Genomic DNA, 20,362 nt, shown 5'->3' with positions numbered 1-20,362 from the left:
AACGAAATAAGTTTGTAGGAGGACATGTTCGTAAATGAAGATTAACTGAGTCAAAACTGGAATAGCTACTTACCGTTCAGTTGAAGCAAATGGCCTACTTTATTTGAGAAAGTCCTTTTGAAATTATCCTTGGGATCATCGCTAACATTTCCAGGCAACTGATTTTGGGAGGATTGATCGTCAACTCCTACAAAGACTCCAGTGTTCGAACCTTTCATTGATGTGAAATTAATGCCTGAAATAGGGAGAAAAGTTGTAATGTATTGTGTTCTTCTCTTGTTTGCCTCCATAAGTTCAACCATAAGAAGACAAACCAACCATTTCCTACCCTGGAGTCGAAAACCGGGCTTCTCGAGTTGGAGTGTGCTACACTAACCATTAGATGTCGGAGAAAGACTAATAAGTTAATAATACCAGTTAGAAATGATTGATTGATTTAACTTATTTCACGTCGCTTTTCCGCCACTGTTTGTACAATCGCAGCGATGAGGATAAGAGGTGATAAGACGAGATGGATGAACATGCAATCACAAACACAGGTGGACAGGACAAAACACGAGCGTCACAGAGGATTATATTGGCTGCGAGTCCAGACGCCAGAGCCTCGGTAGTCTGTAAAATGCTGTCCAGGGTGTAAGAGAATGTATGGAAGAGAGGTTGATATTTGGGTGCTGACTAAATGGTCATCCCTTACACCGCAGCTAGAAATGACAGCCTTTTATACAACCATAAGGTAGATGTGAATCTCTATCTCTCTCTCTCATACACACACACTTCTCGAGAAATTCGGAACTTGGAATCATGATCGCTCTCTAGAAAGGGGGGTCAAGGCGATCACTTGCCCCCGTCCAGTTTTCTTCCCTTTTCTCTTTCACTTGTAACTCTTTTCTCTTTTCTTCTTTGAATCATCTTTCTAACTTTCGTTTCATTTCTCGGCTTTATAATCTCTTTGTTCGTGTTACACCCAAACCTCACCGTTCTCTCCTACGTTTCTCTTCCGTTTTCTGTCTTCCTCTCTTGCTTCTTTATTTATCTTTTTCTCTGTTTCTATTTCGTCCTTTCTCTCTTTCACCTCCTATTTCTCTGTCTCCTTCTGTCGCTTTTTGTTTCTATTTCGTCTTTTCTCTCTTTCACCTCCTATTTCTGTCTCCTTCTGTCGCTTTTTGTTTCTATTATTTTCCTTCTCTCTCTATCTCGCTTGTTTATTTCGCTTTCTCTTCTCACTTCATTCTTAATTTCTCGTCTTTCCCCTTTTCCTTATTTCTATGTCTGGTATATTTCTTCTCCTTTCCTTTCATTCTCTAACATTTCTTTCATATCCCTTCTTTTCTTCATAATTCTTCTTTTCTTTCCGGAAATACGATGCCAATACATCGCACTTAATGACACAACCTTTTGATTGTGGTACTCTCTGAAATTTTTTTGGTGTGTGTGCCCATGCTCGAAATATCTGACCTGGCAACGCCGATTGTTACATTGAATCCAACAAAATATCCACTTCGACAATGCCGTAGTTGTAACGTCGTCGCTCTGTAATCAAGGAGTGCAAGGTTCGATACCCAGTGAAGGCACATAGTAGTTCGAATCCCACTTTAAACTGTCGGTCCCGTCCAGATTAGTCTGGTTCTGCGGATAAGGTGGACTTAAAAAAACAAACAAAATATCAATAAGAGTATTTAAAATGAAGAGAATAACCCCATTCTCACCTGCATCCGTGATTGCCTCCAGAACGACTTCCAATAAGAGTCCAATCTGTGGGTCAAGTTGTTCTGAGTTTCCGAAGAAGTCCGAATCGAACTTTCCACGATCGGACACTTCCTTCCTGCACGAGACAGCCTCTGAAAGAAACAAACGCAAGCTTTGAAAATGTAACTGTACGTGAAATTTTGCTCTTAATATTTAAGTTTTCTGTTCGATGTTCGTCAAAATGAATGTTACGTAGAGCTGATTGGTGGAGATTATAACCACAAGTGTCCTCAGGCAAGGTCAAGGAGAGGAGAGGGTCACTGGAATAAGAAAATGGTACCTACTTATTCTCTTTTCGCTTATATTTGTTGCTTTTTCTGTTGTCATCCTGTCTATTTTTTAAGTCTCCAGTTTTCTTTTCTGTTTTAGTGTCCTTTTACTATTTATTTGTGAGTACATCCTTTCTTCTTGATTATTTTCTGTTATGTTTCTCTCCTATTCTCTGCGCTCCCTTAGTCTCCCTGCCTTGCTTATCTATTTCTCTTTCCTTTCCCTTTCTCCTGCTCTCCGGGCGTCTTTATTTCTCTCCTGTCTCTTCTTCTCTTCTTCTTATACACCTCTTATATTCTGTCTCTCCCCTATGGAGTAGTAGTAACGTCGTCGCTTTGTAATCAAGGGGTCCCGGGTTTGATACTTGGTGGAGGCACATGGTATAGTGATTGGATTCAACTTATACTGTAGGTCCAGTCCCGATCAGACTTTCTGTGCACAAAATGGACTTAAAACAATAATTCAAACTCTCTCTCTTTCTCCTTTAAAACATATCTCGCCTATATTCGAATGTAATTTAATTAAGGAATATTTTTTCTGCGTCCATGGCCGAATTTACCTAAAAAAGGGCGAAGAATCAAAGAAGCTGTAGAAAAAGTCTAATTATTTTGATACATTACGCGTCAAAAGGTGAATAAAATTTTTCTATGTTGAGCACACGCTACCTTCGCAACGTACGCGGTGTAAAATTACGAACTATTCAGATAGCGTCCTTGTTTCATTATGAGCATGGACAGTGGCGTGGTCAAAGAGGGTTGGGGACTCACTAAACCCCCTATGGCCCTGCATTTGCAAAAAAGAACTTCAAATGCAAGAAAGATGGTCTTCCAAGACCGTTAACTTGCTCTGCCATACAACTATCATAAATAAAGTTAACATGACCGTCTTTAAAATAATGACCATTACACAGTTATCATTTATGTAATTAGTTTTACTGATTCAGTTTTTAAGGACATATTTTATGGTACACGCAACTACAATTTATGACCGTTACCTCTATCTTTATGCATGATAAAATATTGAAATTGAAATTTTAATTAGTAATAATTTAATTAGAATAATGCAAGTTTTACGGTTACTTCTAACACTCAATATGCTCACCAATATTTTATTTTAAAACATAAACGTTACGTTCAACCTTCTAGCTTGAAAGTTACATTTAATTTATGTTTTAAAATAAAATAAATTCTGCCTTGGTCAGCATATTGAGTTTTTGGTTATCATGGAAACAAGGCTTAATGGTGTTACTTCTAACAGTGATGGATTCGATCTTTGGGCCAGGTTTGTTAAAGTTCCAGGAACCTTTTTTTCTCGCACAATTTAAATTTGGTCCAAGTTGCTTATTGTTTAATTTCAATACGGACCTTATTTAAATTGATAAAATAGGTTCCTGCACCGTATTTAAATTCATCCGAAAAAAAAATGGCTCCTGGACCATATTTAAATTCGTCCGGAAAAAATATTTCTGGACCGAATTGAAATACTTTACGCTCCAGGACCAATTTATGCTTACTGATTTTCTCTCCTGGACCGGAATTGAATTCATTTAAAATTTCTCGACCTTTGACAACCCTGCCTTGGGCCTCTGAAACTTGAATGAGCAAAGGGAATGGAACGAGACTAGAAGATAGGAAGAATACAATTTTAGTCACATTAAGAATTACATCACTGATTCTTACCATTTTCCTTCCGAATCTCAGTTTCTTTGTCGAGGGTTTCTTGAGGCATCAGACTCTCACGAAACTCATAGAGGGCATTGCATCCAAGACACCGGCCAGATATCCCCGAGACCACGACCTCTTCACCAATCAGATTTGGGTGATCCATCGTCACTTTGCTGGGAAGATACAATACAGAAGTACCAACGTTTGACTGTATGAGCGGGTATCTAATATGAAAAGAACAAGATATAGAATTATATTAATGTTAATACTGATAACATTTCCTGTGTATTTTTCCCGTGAGCGAAGTTATAACTGTTCACAACATTCTCTACATGTTATTTCCGGGCCTCCCCGATGGCGCAGTGGTAGCATCGTCGCTTTGTTTTCAAAGGGCCCCAGGTTCGATACCCGGTGGAGGCACATAGTGGTTCGGATCCCACTTTAAACTGTAGGTACAGTCCCGATTAGCCTTACTGTGCATAAAGTGGACTTTAAACACCAACTCAATCAATCAGCCAATCTTTCCCTACCCGAAAGGAACTGCCATTCTAATAGAAGTAACATAAGCTCAAGATTTTGTTTGAGGATTGTTAGTTTTTCTAGGAAAGTTTGATTGTCTCTACTCTCTTATTTCCACTATGTCTGAGGTGACATCTGTGCTAGAGCTGGAGTACTACCCTGTAACTATAATCTTGCAGGCGAACGAGGTTCTGGCGACTGGACCTACGGTCAGTATATAATCTTCTGTGGGGTCATGTTGTCCTGTGTTTGTACTCATCTATGACTGAATTAGCTTGAAAAATTTATGAAGTTTCTAACAGACATATTGTGTTTTTTTGTTAGGGCCCTGTCAGTTTTGTTTTAGTTAATGCCAGAGGCGGAACTACGAATTTTTGTCTGGGGGTGGGGCAGGTACCAGGAGTATAAAAGTGCAAATAATAATAATAATAATAATATTAATAATAATAATGCCATTGCTATTATTATTATTGCCATTTTATCCTGGTATTTTTTCAACACGTTCAATTTCACATTAGCTAATATTGGAAAACAAGCACACAAACTGTAGTTTTGAGACAAAAATTACATATGACATGTGTAATTATCATGTAGAACATACTTATGTTTTACACATATACAACATGGAGCGACGTAAAATAAGAAAAAATATATGAAACATGTTAACACTAAATTGTGCACGTATTCAATATTTTTTTTAATACATACTCCCTCTGCCCCATAATTATTGTCCGATACACTTTTGTTTGTTGTCCCATAATAATTGTCCGATATTCAAACTGTGACATTGGTGTATACAGAAGAAGAACATGAAACACGGAAATGAGTCATACAACGTTATTACTCAAGGATCAGTACAAATTGGCCGATCAAGTATCCAAAAGAACATAAATAAAAAGTTACCATTTTGGCATACCGGACTATAATTATGGGACAGAGGGAGTACATATTTAAATACAATCAATTCATCCACCTCATAACAAACCAACAGCAAAAATGATATAAATGGGCTCTCATATGTGTGTACTCCTTTTCCTCAAAACAATTGTTCATATATTTGAAACAAAGCTGTTTAGCAGCAACAGTCTAGAACGTATTTGGTATTAACTTCTCTCCCTGGTAAATTACAATGCATTAGAGAAAAGAATGAAATTACGAGCGAAGAGAGCAAGGACATTTTTAGATCCAATTTTTGCAAACTGAAAATGGCATTCTCTCTTTTACATTTTTTTTAGACCATTCGGTGCCCAGCTCCGACTCCTGTTGCCCCCAGCTACGGCTCTGAACTTGACGAGACTGTAAGAAAAGTCAGTATTGCAAGTGAAGCGAGCAAGAAAATTTTACAAATTATATATTTATTTGCAATTGCCCCTCTGTGCTCCACCTGCAGGTGCTCTTGGCCGTCTGGAAGAAAAATGCAAGAAATATTGTATATAAAAACTCATTCCATCTTGAGTATCATTTTGTCCTGCTACTCTTAGACTCTGCTAGCCTTGCTTTCCTTTACTTCAATGTTTGCCCCCTCCGTGCCCTCTCAGAATTGTTCCCGTTCAAGGTTGCGGGGAGCAATGCCCGCCTGTGGTTGCGCCACTGGTTAAGGGGCTTATGCTCGTATTGTGTGACGGGGAAAATAGCCTTTGTGCTGATGTGCCCATAATATAAAAATCAATCAATCAGTCTGACGGCCAGGTTTCAGCTTTTGATGAAGTTTGCAAGCATGAAACGATATTGGACTTTTCTTTCTGAACAAACCACAAGCTTCACTTATGATGTAGAAAGATTTAAAGCATCTCGCTCTGTTTCACAATACCACTACCATAGATCTTTACTTTGCGTTTGCAAACTAACTTGAATAACAGTCTATGCTATACCTTTAATATGAGTTTCTACACAAACTAAACCACAGATAATTTTCAGAAAAATGTTGTATTATTACAAAGTTCTGAGCCTCAAAAGCTTATTAATTCTGACATTTCGACACTAGGATCAAAACTCGATTTTTTCGTGGAATTCGTGTTCAATGCTAATATTCCTGTATCTTTAATTTATTTTGAGAGGGGTCCGGACACTTTGGATGAACCTCTGACTACGTACACTAACGGCCTGAGGCCCACAACCAGTATCCATTTACAAAACGCATTGGTCATAAACAGTAGCGGCGACTGGGTGCCAAAACTGGAGGGCAAGGATAGTTTAATTTTCTTGATAGACAAGGCATAGCATTAAGAAGCCATACAGCTCGGGCAAAAGTGGAAGAAAGTGGTGGCAACTTCTCCCCACACCCCCCGTATCGCCGCCCCTGGTCACAAACAACAGATTCACAAGACACAGCCACAGGATATTGATTGGTCCAAGAAGGTCAACACCACGTTTTGCTCAACGCTTAACCGCAGCGGTGTCAAAATGCCAGAAAATCAACACCTTTTTAACGCGACTGAGGATAAACGTTGAACAGAATGGTGGTGTTGATCTCTAGAGACCGCTGTCTATTTCGTTTTAAAAACGGATATTTTCTCAGTGATTATTTGAGAAAATGAGAATTTATGGAAAAATAATAATTTCAATATATGGTCAGGTTTTCATCTTATTAAGAATCAAATGTAGGTTTTGTAATTTTTGAAACATTCTGTAACAGCAGTTTTCTGACATTTTCATGTAGCAAACCCAGCGCTTGAGTGGGAAATGTTAGCTGCGTAAGGGTGGGGGAGGGTGCTCCTACAATTTCACATGGTGGAAATGAGACAGCTGGGGGGATTCCTTTCGAAAATTTTACTAGGGGGGGGTTACCATGCCCCTGCACCCTCCTTCACTTCGAGCACTGAACAAGACAAGAAAGATACCAGTAAGTACTACGCGAGATTTTACCACTCTTCACCAAAGGACGTTATGTGAATCGCGTCTCTATAGCCTGGGAATAATCGTAAATAAGCCAACATTAAGTATAGAGAAACACCTATCGTCAATTCCAGATTTCTTAGCGCCCAAAGGGTGTGGTATATCACATTAGGATGCATTATTTACGAAAAACAGATTGAATCGAATTAAATTGACTTCACGTTTGGGCGATGTTCAGCTGTTGCTGTCCTACCACCTCATCCCCAAAAGTACTGATCAAAATAATGATAAAATTAAAGATTACAAAGAAGTTAAGAGACAAGAAAATACAAAAAGAATAAAATCATAATACAAGAGAAGCAATTTGAGCAGTAAATTAGAAATACAAGTAATTAAGTTGAAGAAAGTTATAAAACTGACATAAAACTGCAACCCACGCGATTTTATTTAATATTCATGTGTTGACATCCTGCTTCTGATCGTTGATCAGTGATTCACGGAGCATGTCGTCGTGAAAATGTTCGAGGTTTTGTTGTTTCGTGAATTTTTGGATTAATGGTTAGGAACACAAACAAAATGGTCGATGAAAGAGCAGTATAACATAACCAGAAAGTTTTTAAAGGAGGGAGGGCGAGGACTCAAGTTGCCGAAAAGCATTTTGAATTCTACACATAACGTGGGTAGGAAAATGGAGCAACATCGTTATATTGAACCTAATTTTTTGAATAAATGTCCGAAGTGGGAGATCTTAGTAGTAGTAGTATTATTTATACTAATTATTTTCATTTTATGCTTTGTTTCTCTTACTGGTAACTTTGTTGTCTTGAATTTATTGTACCGGGTGTCCCAGAAGTCTTCCCCTGATTACAAACTTTATTCATATCCGCTATATGCAATGTAGAAATGTGAAAGTGGTGCCAAAATGTTGGAAAACTAACCAAGTTTATTTGTTGCAGGTTTCAGTAATGTGGCTGTAGTGTAGCATAATACTCTCTGGCTCTCTAGCCTTCTTAAACCCAAAGGTTTATGGCTGCAGCAACACAAGCCTTCCATCTGTCTATATACAGCGTGTCCTGCTTATAGCTATAATAATAGAAACAAAAACATGCACTACAGTTTACGAATACCTGCCACAGTCAAAACCTGTGTATGTACGGTACTGTCATCTGTTGCCATTTCCGAAAAAAAAAAAAACACGAAACTGTGACGCACGCAGTAAACAAACATGGCTTAGTGGACTCCACAACAGAAGGTGTTCTGTGTGTTATCATTTGTCGAATTGAAATCCGTGCCCATATAGAAATGTATTGACGTTGTTAGTGACAGTGACAGAGCCAATGTCTCTTATTTTGATTTTGTGATGTGTAATGGCAAGGTATTATGCTCAGGATACACCTTCATTCCCAATAAATTCTTGGTCAAACAGATTTTGGGACCGTTTCTTTTTATAGCTCTAAGCCGGACACCCTGTATATATATATACCGGGTGTCGCAAAACTCTTTTAACAAAGTTTGGGTGCTGGTAGATATCATAAAAACAAGTAACTTTTCCCTATAAAGTTTACCTCGAAAGCGCTTAGTTTCGTCGCTATAAGCGCTTAAAATATATCCTGTACGTATGCAACCCAACGCAGCAAACGCTTATTCTGACATAACTATCAGGGGCGCGTGGCAGGGTTGCCACTAGCGTTCCTCGTTAAGAGAGACGACTTGAAAACTACAACTTGGGAGTCTTGCCTGAGCAAAATCCAAAACATTAATGATACTTACGATGTTGTAAGAAGCATTGACAGTATTTATAAACTGACCAAGACAAATAATTGACAGTCTGAAATTCAAGATCACTCATTCTAAAATATATCCATAATTGATTGATTTATTTGGTTTATTTTAATTCGCTTTTCTGTCACCTTTGGCTAATCGCGAAGATGAGGATGATATGATGAAATAACAAATGACACCAATGTCTAGACCAGGATTTAAACCCGAGATACCTGGCGCCTTAGCGAGCTGTGCTAACCACATCAGCACGGAGTGTTTCGTGTATCATGCAATATTAACAATTGCAAGGGACACGTGAAATAGGGGAAATCCACGAACGTAGAAATGTAAACATGATGTGTTTGCTGCCTCGTTTCGAACACGCAGACTGTAATGTTATTACAATTTATTTGAAAATTATTCCTATCTGTGCTAGCGTTATTGCTAACCGTGTTCATCTCATAAGGAAATAATTGCAAAGCTCTTTTAATTTAATGATTGATTGATTTGCTTTATTTTACTTCGTTTCGTGCCACTTTTGGCTAATTTCCGAAGATGGTATGACTGATGATATGATGAAATTGATGAATGGACACTCACAAAATCCATACCCAAGCCGGGTTTCGAATCCAAGACCTCTGGCATCGTATCGCGAATGTTCTAACCACTCCGCAACGGACCCCAACTTTCAATTTAATGAAAAATGTCGTTTAGACATGAATAAATTCAAACATTAAAACTAGTGCTTATTGAAAACCAAAGCCGAGAAATGCATACTTATATCAATCAAGCGCTGAACTGTAAAGGGCACTGGTATTGCACTTTTGCGTGTAATTTATATTTGTTCGTTCTTGGATTTCCCCTATCTCACGTGTCCCTTGCAATTGTTGATATTGCATGATACACGAAACACTCCGTGGTGATGTGGTTAGCACAGCTCGCTACGGCGCCAGGTGTCTCGGGTTTAAATCCTGGTCTAGACATTGGTGTAATTTGATATTTCATCATTTCATCCTCATCTTCGCGATTAGCCAAAGGTGACAGAAAAGCGAATTAAAATAAACCAAATCAATCAATCAATCAATTATGGAGATATTTTAGAATGAGTAATCTTGAATTTCAGTCTGCTCATTATTTGTCTTGGTCAGTTTTTAAATACTGTATGCTTCTTGCAATATCGTAAGTATCATTAATGTTTTGGATTTTGCTCAGGCAAGACTCCGAAGTTGTTGTTTTCAAGTCGTCTCTCTTAACGAGGAACGCTAGTGGCAACCCTGCCACGCGTCCCTGATAGTTATGTCAGAGCAAGCGTTTGCTGTGTTGGGTTACATACGTACAGGATATATTTTAAGCGCTTTCGAGGTAAACTTTATAGGGGAAAGTTACTTGTTTTTATGATATCTACCTGCACCCAAGCGTTGTTGAAAGAGTTTTGCGACATACATATATATATGTACACACACACACAATGCATATTGTTTTATTAATTACCAGGAAGAGTTTTATTTTTGCGTACTATTTCTTTCTTTCCGTGTTACTTGGACTGCAAAACATTTAATAAAACATAAATAGGCTACAGTATGAAACTAAGTACTTTGTAATTGAACAAAATATAGTTGAAAAACGTTAAAAATCGGAAGAGTACGGTGCGCCCGTTGAAAGCACAGCCCGTATCATCCTAAAGCCGCATCTGATTGTATTAGCAATACGTTTATATTTGATGCCACTCTCACGCAAACGGTTGCGTTGCGAGAGAAAATATCTGCATTTACTCTTTCTTTTTGTTTATTCTTGCCTCCCCTCTCTTCCTCAGCGCCGTCAAGGCCCCCTTTGCCTTGGGGGCCTGGGGAAAATTGCCCCCTTTGCCTGCCTCCCGGCGATTCTGTCAAGCTATCCTTCTGTAGGTATATCCCACTCTATCCCTGTAGCTTTAATGATTTCTGAGAAACCGACGGACACAAGACCATCATATGAGAGATTTTTCCAAACCACCATCCTCGCAAAATATGTTGCACTTCAAACCTATTTGAAACCTTTTTGAAAGAGATGCACCTTCATGCGGTGTGGCGTCTGTGTTTCTGCACACTGAACAGACACATGAAAATAACAGAAAATTCTGAAGTACTCACGAATGATGGAATGCAATCACTCTATCTCGATGCTTGTTGGCTAGTTTGTTGCGTAAACTCCTTCACTTCTTATCCCTAGCGAGTCGTCTGAAAGACTTTTGCAAATGACGCAGATTGACCTTGAGTCACAGAGTAAATAGATTCTTCCGCTCCTGATAACCTGGGTCTTGAATACTGATCAGTCCTGCTGTTATAGTAACGGTGGCGGCACCAGACATTTAATTATTTGGTACTTTCCGAATCGACAAGTGACGTCAACACTTCAGAACTACAATGTGTTTCAAAAGTCGCGCAACACAAATTTGTTCGCTTATAACATGAAAACCGTAAGAGATATTTAGATCGGGATTTCTTCATTATAAAGCCTCATTCGTAATGCTTAACATTATCAGTTTACTCCGTACAGAATATTCTATAAATTAATAACTGGTGGAAGTCAGGGTAGACACGAATTGCACAAACATAAATGAATGGAGTGAGAGAGGGGCGAGGAGAAATAGGGGGAGAAAAGAGTAAATAGACAAAAACAATAAGAAAAAGATGTAAGATAGATAGAGAGAGAAGGAAATAGAAAACAAGGGATGTAAAAGAAAGTGGAGAAAAGGCAAGGGAGAGAGAAATACGAAAAGGAAAAAGATAAAAGAAAGAATGTGGAGGAAAATAGGATCAGAGAAATATGATAGAAGGAAGTAAAATGGAGAATATAGGAGAGAGATAGAAATAGGTAGATGAAGATATAGAAATGAGAGAGAGAGAGAGATAAAGGAGACAGAAATAAATATACACATTACACATAGATGAGATAAAAGAAAGAGGAAACAGAGAAGAAAGTGGAAACAGAAAGAGAGAGAAGATATCGGAAGAAAGAAACAGAGAAAAACGAGAGAGAGAGAGAGGGGGAAGAGACTGGAAAGTAGTAAATACATGAATAGAAAGATAGACAAAAATAAAAATGCAGTGAAAAACGAGAGGAAGGGAGTAAAAGAAAAGCAAGAGAAGAAAAAAGAGCAGGAAGGAAAGATACTCTTATTAGCAACGACCAATGAAGCAGATCCCAGCTTCATTCACTTTCATAGAGTTTCTAAGTTGCAGAATATTCGTTCATGTTCATATTTGTACATGATTTTCTTCAAATATGAAGTATTTCGAGTGTTACATTGAAAAATGGAATGTGATTGTATGTAGACTTATTTGGCATTTGTCAAAATATTAGGCTTAACATACTTGCATTTTTTTACAAATTTAACTTTGTAATTCAATATGTAACATATTTGTAATTATATAAATTTCTTAAGTCAATACTATGTAAAAAAGGCTAACTTTTTATAGCCGTGTAGCAAATCTTAAACATGTCGTAACATTGTACGTACATTACTAACACATTTTCTCTGGATTATTCTGAAGAACACGTTCCCCTTGCCCCTCTCGCATTTAACGACTTCTAGTAAATATCCACAAAAGGAAACATGTAAATGGGTTTGATCACATCTTTATTCCGAGGGAGGCTGGAGTCCTGAAAATTGGCAATCTTGTTTCGCGAATAGCGAAATTGATGTTGATTTGAAAAACAAACAAACATAATCTGCGTAAAATATTTTGCTTTTCCAAATCTGGACAGGATATCGACATTACAAGGTAATATAATAAAGGTGGCTGCGGTTTGATACTACAATTGTATTGAATAACAACAATACTGCGGTATTTGCGATACACAAACTTTATTCGGCTTTCAGTTCCAAGATATGTCAAAACGTGCTTGAAAAATCACAGTCCTTTAAAGGAAAGTGATCGTTTTTTGTTCATAAATTTCAATCCATTTTTATTTGTACAATTTGTGAAATCTACTGAAGATAAATTGACCAATAACAGATGTTGGCAATAACAAAACATGCAGGGAATACTACTCTTGCACATCTGTCCGCAAAATTTTCACCTTTGATGTTTTCTTCTTTCGCCGAGTTGAGATTTTTTCTAACGTTTTGAAACACACTATCATGCTGCAACGGGGTCACCTGAAATAGAAGTAAATTATATTATTGACCACAAAAACTTTAAATTCCTTCAACTACACGCGCAACAGCTCAAATAGAGGACAAGAATGAGATATTCCTATTATATACGTATGTTAGTTTCTAAAATAACTTGTCTACAAGTGAAAAAATGGTATACCTTTATCAAATCAAACTCGAGCATTGTTTGTATATTCTTATGATTGTCCATTGTACATTCACAGACTACATATAAATTTGCTCGACATTTAGCATATGTTGAAAAATAAAATACATCTTGAGAGATATAAATTCGGATAGTTGTGCTACAGCCTCATTGCAACAAAACAACATAGTGATACTAATAAGTTCAATGGTAACACTATTAAGCTTTCTTTCGATGTTTAATAAAAACACTCAAAAAGTTGACCAAGGCAGAATTTATTACAAAATAACACATCATTTTGTAATAAACTCTACCTTGGTCAGCTTTTTGAGTGTTTTAATAATGTTGTACCTGAGTTTACTGAGTAAACATAGTATGCTCAGAATATCGTAGCGTAGTTCATGGACTATTTGAATCTGGACCAAATCTATCAAATAATACGAGGGTTGCTATTTATGTATCCGGAATAAAAAAACAAAAAAACAAAACAAAAAAAAACAACGTATAATTGAAAGTGGTTTTATTATTTTTCAAAATATTCTCCATGATGATCGATGCACTTTTGCATACGTTTGAACCAATTCTCATAACACTTTGTCCATTCCGATTGAGGTATCTCGAAAACATGCATTTTGAACGCATCAATCGCTTCTTCTGGGGTCGAAATTCGTTGACCACGTAGCTTATTCTTCACGGACGGGAACAAAAAGAAATCATTTGGTGCTAAATCAGGGCTATACGGCGGATGACCCATCAATTTAATGTTTTCACCGGTCAAATACTGAGTTGTTTGGACCGATGTGTGACAACTCGCATTGTCATAGTGAAGAATGATCCTGCGTCGCTGGTTGATTTTTCTGATTTCCCCAAAGACTTCTGGCAAACAAATTGTTGTGTACCATTCAGAATTGATGGTTCTACGATTCTCTAGTGGCACTGTAGCCACATGTCCATTTTTCCCCCAAAAAACAGGCGACTATTTGCTTCGAAGTTGTTCTTGCACGAACAACTTTTTTTGGGTTTGGCTCATCTTGGAACACCCACACCGTCGACTGCTGTTTGCTTTCCGGCTCATATGCATAGATTCAAGATTCGTCACCTGTGTAGATGTTATACACGGCTTTTGAAGCACCACGATTGTATTTTGTGAGTATTTGTTTGCACCAATCGTCACGAGCCTTTTTTGAGCGATTGTCATATTATGTAGAATCCAACGCGAACAAATCTTCTTCACGATTAAATGTTCATGCAATATCTTATGTATGCTAGTCATACTAATGCCCATGGATGCCTCAATCTCACGATATGTCATATGACGATCTTGCATTATCAGTTCTCGCACAGCATCAATGTTTTCTGGCACAACAACCGATTTTGGACGGCTTTCTTTAGATTCGTCCGTGAGCGAACGACGGCCACGATTGAATTAACTAAACCAGTGATATACAGTGCTTTTACTAGACGTTGCTTCATCGCCAAAAGTCGAAGTGAGTTGATCGATGCACTGTTGTTGAGATAATCCACGTCGAAAGTCGTAGAAAATCATTGCTCGAAAATGTTCTCGAGTTAATTCCATTGTTGGCCTCCGATGAAATTTTCAAGTCCCTGTAACAAACAGAAATAGCATCCGTAAGCACAACGTTCTGGGTACATATACCATAGAAATGTCCAACTTTACGATGAATATATTAGATGTTACCTAGCAACATTAGTGTTGCCAGTTCCGGATACATAAATAGCAACCCTCGTATATGTGATTGCAGTTTATTAGTATACATTGGTCTTTCAGTATTCCTAATTGAGACTCAAACATTAACTTCTCTTCCACGTGGGACATCCTGGTAATGACATTCTTTCAGGTAAACGAGCCACCTTATGTAGCGACATTGTCGGAAATATTCACTACCTGAAATCAACCACATCGGGAATCCCACGTGATAGGAGCCACACGAACAGAACCACTGTGAGCTACTAGGGTGGGAAATTATAATTTCCATTTGTAAATTTTGGAAAATTTAGGAAATGTAATAATTTCTTTCTGCTTGGTTTTAGGGTTAAACACAGCACCAGTTATAATAATAAATGTATATCTGTATGTTTTTACAAGTCTGTGAATGACTTACAGAATCCATTAACAACTTCCGTAACTTCATGCGGGCTGCGAATATGAACTCTACCATACTTAAGAACACGAACACCTGCAATGGAAGTGATGTCATTCGTGAGAATCGACCTTACAATAATGCAAAAAAATAGTATAATTGACTTAAGTCTATAAGCAGGTTATGATCACACTTTCTTCATATTACATATGACAATTTAAGTGCTCGAATTACATTTAAAGTAGTTTGTGAAGTGAATGTTGAAATTCTAAGGCAGCAATTGAGTTTATCACAGTGTTACGTCACAGTCAAGACCTTGTTGACAAGATAATGGTATCAGGAGCAAATAATCAGTTATTATTATTATTGTTTTTTTTTAATGAACTGTATCAATTGATCTAATGAGATTGCTCTTGACTGAAGTTTTCGCGTAAGTTTCTACGTGCTAAGATGAAGCAGCTAGAGCGCCATCACAGCTTCGATATTCCTTTATTGTCACGTCGCGGTTAACGTAAAGGTAGGAATAGAGCGACATCAGCCAAATCGACCACCGCAGCAATTATTGCAGGAACCATCTCGTGTGGAATTTGACCATTTTTAATACGGCAAAGAACCAACTCGTGTGGAGTTTAACTATTTTACTGAGTCCAGAATGCACTACTGTTAGAATTTATAGACGAGATGATAATGTATGACTGGGTATAAACCTGGATATGAGATCTGAAAATAAGAAACTATTATTGCGAATTGCTCATTGGTGATAGAAACGTAATATGACTACTTATGGGAAGGTATATATTCTTTTTCTCCAGTTGTGTATAATAGAAAATATTGAAAACATCATTAATATAGGTTAAGAGTAGAATGCGGAGTGAAATATGCAATTTCAATAATGTAAATTATCGTCGCTTACCTGACGCGCCAGTTGCATTTTTTGGTATAATATTCTAAAATTTGAAATATTTTGAGCGTTATAAACAGAGACATGAAACTTTGTCATATAATAGTTGAAGATTTCTAAAATCCATAGATATAAAAAAAAAATCAAAATTTTCTCATTTTCGCGTCTCCATATCAGACAATAATAAATATTTATTTGCCTCTATTTTACTACAGTAGATTACGCAATTTGCAACAAAATCAGGCGTCCTTAAGGTTACGTAAGATCGGCAAACATTTTACTTTACATTTAAAAATTGTACTTTATAAAATAGTTTTGGAAGAAAAGTGACGTTTTGTGGTTTTCAAAGGAAGATATGCGATATGACGTGAACCCACAGAGATTATGATGGTCATATAGCCTTGACAAGAACTCTGCATTCGTAGATAAAATACAAAAGATAACGCATATCAACCAGTGTGTCACAAAATCTGTGAAAGACCCAATAATCTGAGCAACGAGATAAAGGAATTAGAAAATAAAAAAAATAACAATTATAATATAATCAGCAAATGAAAATGTGTCACACAGTCTTAAAAACTCGGTTCGACAGATACAGTCCAACCAGGGAAGACAATACTAGCTGGAAAAGTCTATTTCAAACGTGACAGGGGAAGCAGGTAGAAGCACCAGCCAAACGACTCTGTGATATTATATGGATTTCTTTGTTTTTATTTTCGTTGTGAACCCTTCCATAATTTGAAACATATCTATACTTACTTCATTGATGTTTCCACAGCAAACGATTTTCACGGAGCCCTAACCTTCCCAAATTGTCATTGCTGGAACAGACCTCCAGGTACCAGACCGAAAACGTGAGCCTTTTTATATAGGTAAACTTTAAGCAAAAAATTTCATATAGAGGGGAATACTATCATGGCGGCAACCATACCTTCATATTTCCAATTCTAACAACTATTTTGAAGATTGTGAGTCATTGCGCCACACAAGATTGTAATTTATCTCTACATATTACACTCCACAAGTGAGTACAAATAATTTCTTCACAAAAATGAAAACTTAACAAGCTCTAATGTGCATCTCCGCCATTTTTCTTGCTCCAGGACTATGCACGGCTTCAAAGAAAAGTTCATCGTTTTCATTCTGTAATTAGAGGTCTTTGATTTCTGCCGTAACCCCTATGTTGACACTGAACACGTCGAGTTGGCGCATGCGCACTTCTGTCCATGCTTTCGGCTAAGGCAGCCGGAGTGTATAGACTTGATCACCGCCTAGAGATATCTGTAGTGTTGGACATCTATCACGTATTTCTAATTTCAACTAGGTAATCATGTAAGTTTTACAACAGTCTATTTCCTGCGTTATTCTGAAATGGAATTACGATGTACCAATAATAATAATAATAATAATAATAACCAACAGCAACGACGATCTGGATCTATCCTCAGGTTCATTCCATGTATTTGTTATAAGATAGTGTTCATGACATGACAGGTTTCAAGGCCCACAGGCTCTTCCCACATCTTCCTTTTCCATTTACCGTCACGTCAGTTAAATCAATCACAGCAACAAGGAACGAAATTCTTTTCAAATTTACTATTTTAGTACAGCTAAGATTCGTCTACGACCAAGAATAACCTCCTGTGAAATTTGACTATTTCATTGCGGCCAAGGATCGTCATGTTGAGATACATAGCCCTTCCATTTTATTTATGAATACGGTGTTGTTGCCAAGGTTATCTGGCTATAGTAATATCTTGGCTATACATGATATTGCAAGGAAGGTGAATGACTGTCACGACCCCCTTTGGTCAGAGGAGCGGGAGCAACCAATTTATTTCGGCACGTGAAAAAGTCATGGAAAGATGGGGAAAATTTTAAATTACATCCAAATACCTGCTAAATCCAAGAAAAGTCAACTGTTGTTTGTACTTGCCAAGATTTGGTAATAAAAATATTTTTTCTTGAATAAAAATACTTTTTTCTTGAACCAACATTTTGATGGAAGATATTCTGCATAAAATGTTTTTTTATATATATACAATATCTCCCATCAAAAAGGTTGAAGAAAAAAGTATATTGTTATTACCAAATCCCAGCAAGAAGAATGCTGAATTAACTTGTAATAACCAGAGGAGTTTAACACAAGAATTGGTTATTATCATGGTAAAGGACAACAGAATGGTCTGAAAGTTATTTTAAAATTGCTTAATAAAATCTGGAAAGGTCAATGAATCTGTTTTGCCAAAAGGAGCGTGAAATCTGTTCTAGGCGACTATCAGAATTACCATGCATGTAAATATCCACACATCAGTAGCTTTCATATATGATACAGGGGGAATATGAGACTGGAGGTTGTTGAACTGCGTTGTGAGGGTGAGAAGAGTCGTTATGCCTAAGGTGACCCTTCCGGGAACCGCACTCGTGTCCAGCCAGAAGGACAGCCAGGATATGCAGACGATGATTCCGGATGTGAAGTACACCTGCCAGATGTAGAATGTGTAGCGACGGCGTAGGGAAATGATGAAGCCCAAGCAGGAGTAACGCTCTGCAAAATAAGAGAGAAAATGACACAATTTCACATTACAGTACCCTGCATACCTGGAAAGCAGAATTACCATAAGGATCCGGGTTCGATACTCAGTGTAGGCACATTTCACAGTGGTTCGGTCGGCTCCCACTTTAAACTGTAGATCCAATCACGATTAGAAATGTGGGCTACGCGCACGCGAATTTTTATGTGCTCCTCGTTTACTACTCTGGCCCTCTCGTGTACCCCAGAAAAAGTATTGTGCAAGATTTTAAATCAGGGTAGTATAATATATATGACAGCGTTGTAAAAGGGGAGGAAAGGATGAAGTGAGCGAGGCAAGAGGATTTGTCGGTCGCGTTCATGCAATGGGAAACCTTTCGTTCTGCCACAGTGCAGTGTGGCATTGCAGTAATGGCAGAAGAGACAAGAGCGGGTTCCGTGAAAAGGAGGGATCCATCCACGGTATATATTACTGGCATTGAGGTACAGCATGCAGGCGGGAAGCTCGCATCACACGCAGCACTCGCTGGCCTTTACAAGTGCAAGTGAATTAATTTCTCAAACCCTCGGTAAAGCCGTGAGAGAGATCTAACAGGACTACATTTTGGTAGAAATCCTAAGTTAAGCCCGCCATCACGGAAGCAGCATGGACAAAACACTGATAGAGGCTGCATTTGAAATTCAGTGTCAATTACAAGGATTACTGGCTTACAGGGTCCGATAGAGAAACGTGTCTTTTTTAAAAATATACCAAGCAAGGAAATTTTGCGAATTAACAAATTTTATTTTAAAAATGTACAGAAATCTGTGAGTAATTTGAAACTGAACATAATTCCATCCCAATGCATCCCACAAACTAATGCTTTTCATTTGGCAGGAAACCGCTACTTTATGAACGTCCACCTCAAGACCAATGTGACTAGACTATTATCTATGAATATTTTGTGAATCATGTGGATGTATATTACTAAAGACTTTTTGGTTGACGTAATGAAGCTAATTGGTACGTAATCATGCACCACCATATTTTACGTTCTCACCTGGAAGCATTGCTGCTAGTGTCGAATGTGTAAATCACGGTTGAAGCTTGAAGTCCGCATATTTTTTGACGGCACAATGCTATAGTCATCGATCGGCATTTGCTATTTCTTGGCACCCTAAGTTTCTTTTTGATTGTCCCAACGATGTTAGGAATTGCACACTGAACCTCTCGCACAAGCAGCTGCAGATTTAACGCTTAAGCACTTAAAATGAAACTGCAGGTAATTTAATTGTATTATTCCAATTAAGGAAACAATGAATTACTACTTGCATTTTTCGTGCTTTATTTCACCTTCAGAATGGACGATGGACCTAAAATGAACACGAAGAATCATCAAAAGACTCTCAGAATTCAAGCTCAAATCCTTTATTTTCGAAGCTTGTTACGCTAGTCGCTAGTCCGGTGTCCTATTTTTGGCTCAAAAGAGTTTCATATCTTTCATCTCCTTAATTACCATAGTAACAATATATATATATATTTGAACATCTTTCACCTGTTTCACCTGTGTTTGTTAGTTGCCATCCCTCGGTGCAGTCTGTAACTGTAATGTTTGTGACGTCGAAGTTCGGGAGTTCAGGCAAGCTCTCATCGATTATCACGTTCTCCAAGCTGAAGTTCAGCATAAGATCTTCCGTTGTTAAGAGCACTGAAATGAATGGAGACAATATGTTTGTAGGTTAAGACAGTTGGTAAAACCTCTCTCCTT

The 20,362-nt window shown here is 37.7% G+C and overlaps 2 protein-coding genes across 4 annotated transcripts in view; both read right to left on the bottom strand.

Annotated features, from left to right (window-relative positions):
- LOC145988622 (fatty acid synthase-like) overlaps positions 1-11,017 on the bottom strand; it is an 82,445-nt gene extending 71,428 nt beyond the window's left edge. The window contains exons 1-4 of one of the 2 annotated variants that reach the window (XM_083123648.1): positions 10,925-11,017; positions 3,696-3,904; positions 1,707-1,838; positions 74-235 (exon numbers count right to left, since the gene is read on the bottom strand). In XM_083123648.1, the coding sequence (XP_082979774.1) occupies positions 74-235; positions 1,707-1,838; positions 3,696-3,843 (442 nt within the window). In that variant the 5' untranslated portion in view covers positions 3,844-3,904; positions 10,925-11,017. The remainder of the gene's footprint in view (positions 1-73; positions 236-1,706; positions 1,839-3,695; positions 3,905-10,924) is intronic. The other variant, XM_083123657.1, reaches the window with a different exon arrangement.
- Positions 11,018-12,655: 1,638 nt separating this feature from the next.
- Positions 12,656-20,362, bottom strand: part of LOC145988614 (glutamate-gated chloride channel alpha-like) — a 47,842-nt gene continuing 40,135 nt past the window's right edge. Inside the window, exons 6-9 of one of the 2 annotated variants that reach the window (XM_083123626.1) lie at positions 20,150-20,302; positions 18,370-18,629; positions 15,202-15,276; positions 12,656-12,936 (exon numbers count right to left, since the gene is read on the bottom strand). In XM_083123626.1, coding sequence (XP_082979752.1) covers positions 12,766-12,936; positions 15,202-15,276; positions 18,370-18,629; positions 20,150-20,302 — 659 coding nt within the window. In that variant the 3' untranslated portion in view covers positions 12,656-12,765. The remainder of the gene's footprint in view (positions 12,937-15,201; positions 15,277-18,369; positions 18,630-20,149; positions 20,303-20,362) is intronic. The other variant, XM_083123635.1, reaches the window with a different exon arrangement.

This window comes from Lepisma saccharinum, chromosome 1 (assembly GCF_977018435.1).
Source record: "Lepisma saccharinum chromosome 1, izLepSacc3.1, whole genome shotgun sequence".
NCBI classification, from domain to species: Eukaryota; Metazoa; Arthropoda; class Insecta; order Zygentoma; family Lepismatidae; genus Lepisma; species Lepisma saccharinum.
Note: the sequence above shows the minus strand (reverse complement) of the source record. Positions and strands in the feature narration are given on the sequence as shown.